The sequence below is a fragment of the Nestor notabilis genome, unplaced genomic scaffold (genome assembly GCF_000696875.1).
Source record: "Nestor notabilis isolate BGI_N333 unplaced genomic scaffold, ASM69687v1 scaffold5050, whole genome shotgun sequence".
NCBI lineage: Eukaryota > Metazoa > Chordata > Aves > Psittaciformes > Psittacidae > Nestor > Nestor notabilis.
Window position 1 is genome coordinate 39664 of NW_009912308.1, and position 8983 is coordinate 48646.

The 8983-nt window shown below is 38.3% G+C and overlaps 1 protein-coding gene across 1 annotated transcript; it reads right to left on the bottom strand.

Annotated features, from left to right (window-relative positions):
• Positions 1-1155: 1155 nt before the first annotated feature.
• MFSD9 (major facilitator superfamily domain containing 9) lies at positions 1156-7850 on the bottom strand. The gene is made up of 5 exons (XM_010018797.1): positions 7739-7850; positions 5988-6031; positions 4581-4710; positions 2483-2692; positions 1156-1946 (listed from the first exon to the last, which is right to left on the bottom strand). The coding sequence occupies exons 1-5, from the start codon at positions 7806-7808 to the stop codon at positions 1156-1158; spliced, it is 1245 nt and encodes a 414-aa protein (XP_010017099.1). The 5' UTR covers positions 7809-7850.
• Positions 7851-8983: the final 1133 nt, after the last annotated feature.

Below are 8983 nucleotides of genomic sequence, written 5' to 3' on the forward strand. Positions count from 1 at the left end.
ATGTTGTCAGTGCAAAATACATTTTTTTGTATGTTTCAAATGAAATGCAAACAGTGGTGACTGGCAAGTAATATGAGCTTGAACAGTAAACACAGGAGACAGTGCTACAACTCATTGTATAGCTCTGAGAGTAACCTCTCATTAGTTAAGTGGTGCAGACAAATGAAGACCACAATACCAACAAATACACAGTTTTTCCTCGTCACTGAAATGTCACTTATGCCTCCAGAGATGAGAGAAAATGCACTCATGAAGATCCACAAACTACTGCTAGTTGATCCAGCACACCTTTAATAGTCATAGCAAATTTATTCTTTTAAGGTAGAAAAACTGCACAGAAAATACTAACAATTAATTTATGATAAAGTTGTTCAGTAGAAGTTATTACTAAACAGAAACCACCAGTTCAAGTTTCAATAAAGCTTACATTTGGTCTCAGTTTCAGTTTGAATGACACTGTATTATTCTAAAATTATCCATTTTAGGCCTTCTAGTGTATGAAGTTAGCATATACCCAATTCTGTTACCTGGTAAAGACCAGGCATCAGCAGGGGTCGGATGGCCACCCCAAGGTGCCTAATCATGCTGAGCAGCAAGTTTTGTAGAACAAGTATGCTTAACAAAATCACATAAACAAACATGCTGTTAATTAAGCTACTGTCATGGCAGACAAATGGCAGCAGACCACAGCATAAGAAATTAAGGCTAACGAGCTGTATTACAAGTTCTCCTTCTGATTAAATAATAAAACATTGTCTCTGAGTAAATAATAAGGATCAATTTCTGTCTTCTAATAATCTATCAATAAAAACACTGTTTCAAATGTGAGCTACAAGCAGGATTTGTGTATTTCACGTCATTCATTTTTTTCCCTCCAAAAAGGTTAAAAAACCGTAAAGAAATCCCAGACAGTACTATACAGCAACACCTGTCCCCCTCACAAGTGTTGTAGTGGTACTAGTTAGAATAAAAGTTGTCTAGATTTAACATTCCTGCAGCAGAAATATTTGTAAGCAGTTGCCTCCATGTGAATATAATGTGCCCTCTTAAAAGATCCTGTTACTACTGTACAAGTCTGGCAAGTGTTAAGCACCACCTCAGGTTGATCCACTTTGCCTCTCCTCTGAGGTACATCTATGCAATCCAAATTTGCAACTATTGATTTTTTAACTTCACATTTCCATGGCTACAGTATTTTTGTTTGTTTGCATTCATTATCAAAATAGCTGCTAAAGCTAGTCCAACCCCTAGACTTGGAGGGCCACAGGGACTGAACTCCTGAGCAATTCCAGAAAGGAGTGGGGCAAGTATACGTCCAACTGATGTCACAGACTGTCCAACGCCCAGAAGCGTACCGCTGGCCTCATTCCCACCAATGGTCAACTCAAGATCAATGATACAAGTACGACCTATAGTAGTTGAAAAGGCTAAGAATGTGGAAGACAAAATGACCATCCATACGCTCTGCGCTGAAGCATACAGGAGAATCAACGTGCAGGTAAGAGTGCTAGAGTGCAACAAAATTCTGTATGTGTTGTGTTGATAGAGTCTTGTTATTGGTCCGAGCAGACAACCAGCCAGGACTCCAAGTGCACTGCTATAGCTCATTAGGTATCCAGCGAACAAGGGTTTCAGCCCAAATCTCTCCTCCAAGGCCAGGCTAAAATTACTGTAGTACAGCAGTATAGCAACAGACATCAGCAACCGCACTAAAAATATATCCCACAGATCAGAGCATGCAATTCCTTTAATCCTTTTCAGCACTGTTGTAACTTGGATCCATGGAGACTGGAAAAGACCATCGCTTGCCATAGCTCCATTAGTTGCTGATTTCAAGTGCAGGTTGTGATTTGCTTTTGTCGAGAAGCTGTCTGTTCCTTTTTTGCCTTGTTGATGTTCCCTATTGCCAGTGTTTTCTTCACTCCAGGGTAACATCCAGACAAGACCTATACAGATCAAGAAATTAGTTGATTTTATTCAATTGCATTAACTTCACATGGAAGACATTAGCTTGATTGTAACCATGTACTTAGTGTAAAGATCAAAATTTAAAAATTACTTAATAATTTCACTTTAAAAATTTTCAAAGATTAAGTCTAGTGTTTTTCACGGTATCAGTTCTATTTAAATGCAGTGAAAGCAAGGAAGGAAAACACCGAGATGCCACACTCACAACATATAAACAAATCTAAAGGCTAAAGATGATTTCTAGTCTTCATCTTTGGGCATATTAAAAATTCCTTTTCCTGTGTCTCAATGTAAAAATGGTATACATAATACAAAGGAGAAGCACCTGGAGGTTAACTGTTTCAAAACTACCACCATTCCACACAGGTTCAAATTCAAAGGGTAGTACTGGTAGACAGAACATGTATGCCATAGATGATGAACACCCTATGAATCCAAGGTATTAGAAATAGCATAAAAACGCAAAAGTGAAGAACGAAGGTATCCAAAATGCAAAATACGTCACACAACTTACCAGCATTCAGAAGGAAGATGGAGGCACAGAGGAAGGATGTTTGATAAAAGCCATCTTCCAGCTCTGTAAGGTAGCCACCAACAACAGGCCCCAGAATGAAGCCCACACTAGAGGCTGCATTGAAGCGTCCCATCACTAAAGGGCGGTCTCGCTCAGAAACCAAGTCGGAAAGCAGGGCTTTAGAGATGGACAGTGTATGTTTGAAGATACCTGCAATGTAATATAAACAAAATAATAAACATGTATTGCTCAGTCGAAAAGATTAAAAATTACAGATGCTATCTGCAATATCAATGGTCAAAATCTACATGATTGGTATTTTTAAAACTCCATTAACCATACATTCTTCAATGCTAGTCATGCAGCCGTCATCCTGGCTGTTCAAGGATTTGGCTTAGGTAATTTTGATCAAGGCAATCAGTTCAGACCTCTGGTCAAAGTTATGCTCCTACAGCCCTGCTGAAAGAAGACTTAACTAAGCTGAGTGTTGAAGCACAGTAGGAACAAAATGGTCACTACAATAGGAACTTGTGGGTGAGTAAAGGTGAGGTAGGAACAGCTTGTCTGAGTATGAACATAGCTCTGTACCAGCTTTGCCGAGTACGAAGATTTCCAGGATTGCAATACACCAAATTTCTATGGGAAACTGGTGGGTGGTAAAAGAAGGGCACAGAAGGGTATGCAGACTGCAGGAATATTAATAATGCCATTTTTTACGCTCCTTCCCTCTGACCAGGGAAATGCTGTCACCGTCACAGTGCTACTAGGATTTAAAAGTATTATTTCTACTGATTAGTCAAATATCAACTAAATAATTCATTAGCAAATTGTCTTTAAATTAAGAAACAAGATTAACAGCTCCTAAATCAAAACTATGGGCCATAAAAGTGGCCTTTAGTAGATGTGTTCATAGTAATAGCAATGCTTATTATATCAGAATATATGCAATAGGTGTTCAGTTATTTTAAGAACTCTGAAATGAACCCTGGCACAAACTTAGCTTCAGTGCCACAAACATACACACTTTTGCACAACATAAATATTCTGCTGAAGCAGTGACCTAAAAGTTCAGCCAAATTTTGTAATGTCATTTTGAGGTATATTTTCAGCAAGAGAAAAAACAGCAACACATGTATCATTCTATTCTCTACTACAAATGCAGGCCAAGATTTCCAGCAGTTACCTGGTATGTTGTGTACCTGTTATGACTAAACTTACAATAGCCTCTTTCAAAGTATTGCTATATTCCTCATATAATTCAGCCATTCAAGGTGGCATAAAAGTTGTGACAGTTGTTGAGTATACAATTGTCCTGGTTTCAGTTGCATAGAGTTAATTTTCTTCCTAGTAGCTGGTACAGTGCTGTGTTTTGGATCTAGGAAGAGAATTATGTTGATAACACATTGATGTTTTAGCTTACACTAAGTAAAGGACTCTTCAGCTTTTCAGCCCACCCTGGGTGCCCCTCAGTGAGTAGGCTGAGGGACCCAAGAAGTTAGGAGGGCACACAGCCAGGACAGCTGACCACAACTGCCCAAAGGGATATTCCATACCATGTGATGTCACTCAGGATATAAACTAGGAGGAAAGCTGGCTAGGGACTACTGCTCATGAACTGGCTGGGCACCAGTCGGTGGGCTGTGAGCAACTGCAGTGTGCATGACTTGATTTGTATATTATTTGTATATTATTACTATTGTATATTATTATGTAATATTATGTAACATTGTAATATTATGTAATAGTGTATATTATTACTATTTTCCTTCCTTTTCAGTCCTATTAAACTATCTTCATCTCAACCCAAAAATTTTACATTCCCCTGCACCCCAATTTTCTCCCCATCCCACTGTGTGTGTGAGTGGCTGAGTGGTGTTTAGCTGCCTGCTGGGTTAAACCACAACAACATTTCAAATTACTTTCAGGAAAATATCATGAGAATGATTGATTTGTAGAGATTTTTCCATTACTAAGGTTCAGCTGGTGCTGCTGGGTGATGATATTATGTAGCTATCTACATACCATGTTTTCTGTAGTAGTAATTCTCAAGCTGAGACTATGGGGAATTTAAACTGCAAAATGCCAAGTGTTTACTCACCTACAGGGACCCTAGAAATTGCAAACAGGAACACAGTGGTGGATGCTCCAAGAAGGAAGTAACCCAGTGCACTGAGAAGAATACAAGCAAGCAGGGAATACTGTCTTCCTACTATATCACTCCAGCAGCCCTTTCACAAATCAAGAAATTAAGATTAGCTTTTTAAAACATTTAACTATGTACAGTGAACAACCAATACTTCTAAATTAAACTGAGAAAAGAGATGAAAGGACTATCAATGAAAGCTTAATAAGCTTATAACACAACATTCCTAAGTGCTTAAATTCCTGAAGTCACAAGCAGAGTTCTGCCCTGCTGGCAGTGCACCTGCTGAAACTATGACTCCATTTAATGTCATGCATAAGGCTTTTTAAAAATTAATTTCCCTCTTTTAAAAGTACAGTCTTGTAATATACACCATGAAATACTAGTAGTAACGGCACTCTGAAAATGTTACTACAACCATCCACTAATACTTGTTTGCATCAATGGTTGCTATGTACTAGATACTTGTTGAGAATCCTAAAATGAATGATCTTAGCTGTGAGGAGTTTGTCAGCTGAGGAGAGACAGGTAGGGAGTAGTTATGAGAAGGGCAAACTGTAAATTTGCATTTAGCATGCTTATAGATCAGCTTGATTCCAAAGAGGAAACAGGTTTTTTGAGAAAGTATGCAATGGTTTTGCATTTCAAATCATAAGATCATAGACGCAAATTACTTCAGGTGGCATACGAAACAGTTTTTTCATTGAGACGCTCAAAATCTGCTCTCTTAAAAAGGCTAGGAGGTATCAAGATAATATTAAAGGTGCTCCTGGCTAAACACAGGGATCTAAGGAATTGATGGGTAAAACATGCATTCAGGAGGTTTAGTCTTTGCATTCTTGCTTAGATTAGGATGTAAAAAAATCAGCAGGTAACAGAAAACAAAACCAAACAAAACTCAAAAGATGTAATACATTAATTTAGGACATATGACAAATTACAAGGCACTGCTCATTAAGCAGGGAAACCAAATTCTATATAACAGGCTTATGAAGAGCTGACTTGTGAGACTGCTTTTTGGACAGACTACTGCACTGAGGGAAACTTCAGCTTTACTAGCACCAACACTGAAGAAGAACCCTGTGTGACTGCAACATACTCTGTAATGTATCTGAGTCCAAATGTGGATTCTAGTTTTTGACCACTGTATTCTGTTTAGTTCTGAAAAATCTGACAATTCCCTAGAAATGAAACAAGTATGTTCCATGCAAACTAAAAACTAGATCCTCCAAGCAAAAATGCTTACATGAACACTATAAACATTTTCGAAACATTGAGAAACACTATTATTAACCTTACCCTTTTTCCCCCTAAAATCCATAGAAATACCAACATGCTCAGAAATGCAGTGTTAGAACTCACCACAAACGTGCTGGAAAATAGTTGCATTATACCATAGAGAGATCCTAAAACAAACAAGTAAAATACCAATGTTAAAAATTTTTTAAGAAAATGAAAACCACAAAAAATTTTAAATGAGGAAACATGAAAGACATTCTGGGAATAATTTACTAGAATAAGAGGGAGCAGGACAAACCATGAGTAGAATTTAGCACTTAACCAAGAACTCTCATGGTTTAAGCGCAGCCAGTAACTCAGAACCTTTCTGGGTAAGAGTTTGAGAGACCTGAGCATGACATGATCATTGCTTCCACCATGGTAAGCACATAGCGCTTGCCTTGGCAGGTCAGTGGGAGTGTGATATAGTCAACCTGCCAGGCCTCCCCATACTTGTACTTCAGCCATCGTCCTCCATACCAGAGAGGCTTTAACCACGTGGCTTGCTTAATTGCAGCACGTTTCACATTCATGAATGACCTGGGCAATAGTGTCCACTGTTAAGTCCACCCCTCGATCACGAGCCCATCTATATGTTGCATTTCTGCCTTGATGGCCTGAGGTGTCATGGGCCCACCAGGTTAAAAGTAATTCACCCTTATGTTGCCAATCTAAATTCATCTGAGCCAGCTCAGTCTTAGCAGCTTGATCCACCTGTTGGTTGTTCTGACGCTCCTCAGTGGCCCAGGTCTTGGGTACATGAGCTTCTACGTGGCATACCTTCACCACCAGGTTCTGCACCCGGGCAGTGGTTATCTTGCCACAATGCCCAGATGGGTTTACCTCTGCGTTGCCAGTTACTCTGCTTCCATTGCTGCAATTACCCCCATGGGGCATTTGCTACCATGCATGAGTCAGTATAAAGTACTGGCCATTTTTCTTGTTCAGCAAAGTCTAAGGCCAGCTGGATGGCTTTCACCTCTGCAAACTGACTTGACACACCTTCTCCTTCAGCAGTTTCTGCACTTGTCTCAGGGAACTCAATACAGCTGCCTTCCCACAATACGCCAAGACCCATCAGTCAACAAGACATACTGCTTCTCACATTTTTGATGAATTGCTGCTTAAAATAATACTCAACTCAGTGTAGAACCTCAATTATTTCATGGACAGTGCTAAATTCCATCCAAAATACAAAAGGAAGGTAATAAAAAACTGAGTAACAGAGCCCATGTCAACCACACACAGCTATAAAACATGCACTTAATATCATTACAAGCCATCAACAGAGCCATAAAATATAAACAAGAACTTTAGAACCACAAAACTTATCAGTTAATTTTTAAGATAAAATCCCAAACCTTCAGAATTTACTTGTAAACACTCATAAAGACAATAAATATTTTGCCAAAAGACAGCTACAAGAAATTTAATCAAACAGGGAGCAATTGTGGGCTTTGTAAAGCTCAGGAGAACCAGATACAGAAATGCTGTTTGCAAAGCCTGTAAATAACAATAAAACTAAAAGCAATGCCTCTGGCTCCCAAAGTTGCTGAGCTGCGAATTCTTGGATGCTGAAAAAGCAACTGCACAAGTATCACTAGAAGACTTCCTTGTTTTTAACAAGAGTGCTCTTCCCCAAGCACTGTCAGTATGCAAGTTTGGACAAGTCTTTGCGTCTAACACAGTATGGCTGTTTTACTTGGAAATTGGCCTTGCTTTCTATTACGCTATTAGCAAGGAAGAATTATGTTACAATGACCAATTTGCAGTAAGGCATAATCGAGGCCACGTTATCTTATTCTTTAGTAAATCAGTCAAACACTGCAACTCACCTATTATTCCAGCAACTGTATGACTTGCTCCTAGAGATTTGATATGAAGGTTCATTAAAGGAACAACCATGCTCACACCAAATAAATCCTGAAAAGAAGGCAGGAAAAGTTTTAATAACTGATAATGTTTACAAAGATGATGGCGACCTGGCTTAGTCAATATTAAAAAAAGAAAAAAAAATTAAAATATTTCCATAGCAGTACAAGATGAAAAGAATTTTTTTCATGGCCAATGTGGTATGTTGTAACCTTTACAATACATTCAGTATGTACAAAATTACAAAAACACATAAACTGAAAGATAAAGGGTTGCCCCACAGAGGAGTTAAAACTATGGATACAGCAATCTTCTTTCCCCCTCCAGATACAGTAATTTTTAAGATATATATTTAAATATTAAATATTCCTTGAGTATGTATTAAACTTTACCTACTTAACAAGAAAAGTATTTGGTATCAGTATTTTAATTCAAAATGGTCTGTAATTTCAATCACCTACAAATAGTTTTCACTTGTGCAAAGAGAGTATTCTTGCAAGATCTACAGTATTTTAACTCTCATCCACAATGGGAAGAAGCTATGGTAGATCCAAACCTACCTACTGTCTTTGTGTATAATTTAAGAAATGTAGAGAAAAGACAGAAACATGAGGGGGGAAATAAAATAAAGCAAAGCTTAAGTCATAAATGTTTTGTAAGAGGAGGGCAAAGGTCACTGCCCATCCTGAACAGTACAAGGATCTCCTACTCAATCCTTTTGATTTTTTATCTTTTGTTAAGCTAACCACATTAACTCAGGAGTTCTTTTGCTATTATCTGGAACAGTATACAGTATTGGAGCAGAACCTTACAGATCTAGTGGAGCAAGACCACCTTTTATAAAGGACTACTTGAGCAGAACTAGACTAGGCCTTCATACATGCCCAAAGCCTGAATAACTGTAACAATGTGCATTACTAAGTAAATTTTCACAGGCTGTCATTAAGTACCTTTTGATGGTTGAAATTGAGGCTTACAAGGTTAGAATCATTATTAAATATATTAGCACCAGCGAACAAAGCACTTAACTTATGAAGATCTTCAATAACACAATCTTAGGTGTCCCATACAAACCTGAAGAGAGGTCAATGACTTCAGCCAGATCATTGATGGAAACACTTAAAAAGACAAGTCTCAGAATACACCCTGGCAGTACTGGACTTGTATAGGCATGCAAGTAGAGCAAAAGCTACTAACCACTATCCTCT

Bases quoted from the DNA above. Each gene is read 5' to 3' on its own strand.
- MFSD9 (XM_010018797.1), bottom strand. From the start codon at position 7,808: ATGGTTGTTCCTTTAATGAACCTTCATATCAAATCTCTAGGAGCAAGT. The intron at 4,711-5,987 runs GTGAGTTCTAAC...GATTTGTGAAAG, and splicing joins TATTTTCCAGCACGTTTGTG to GGCTGCTGGAGTGATATAGT. The intron at 1,947-2,482 runs GTAAGTTGTGTG...TGATCTGTATAG, and splicing joins CATCTTCCTTCTGAATGCTG to GTCTTGTCTGGATGTTACCC.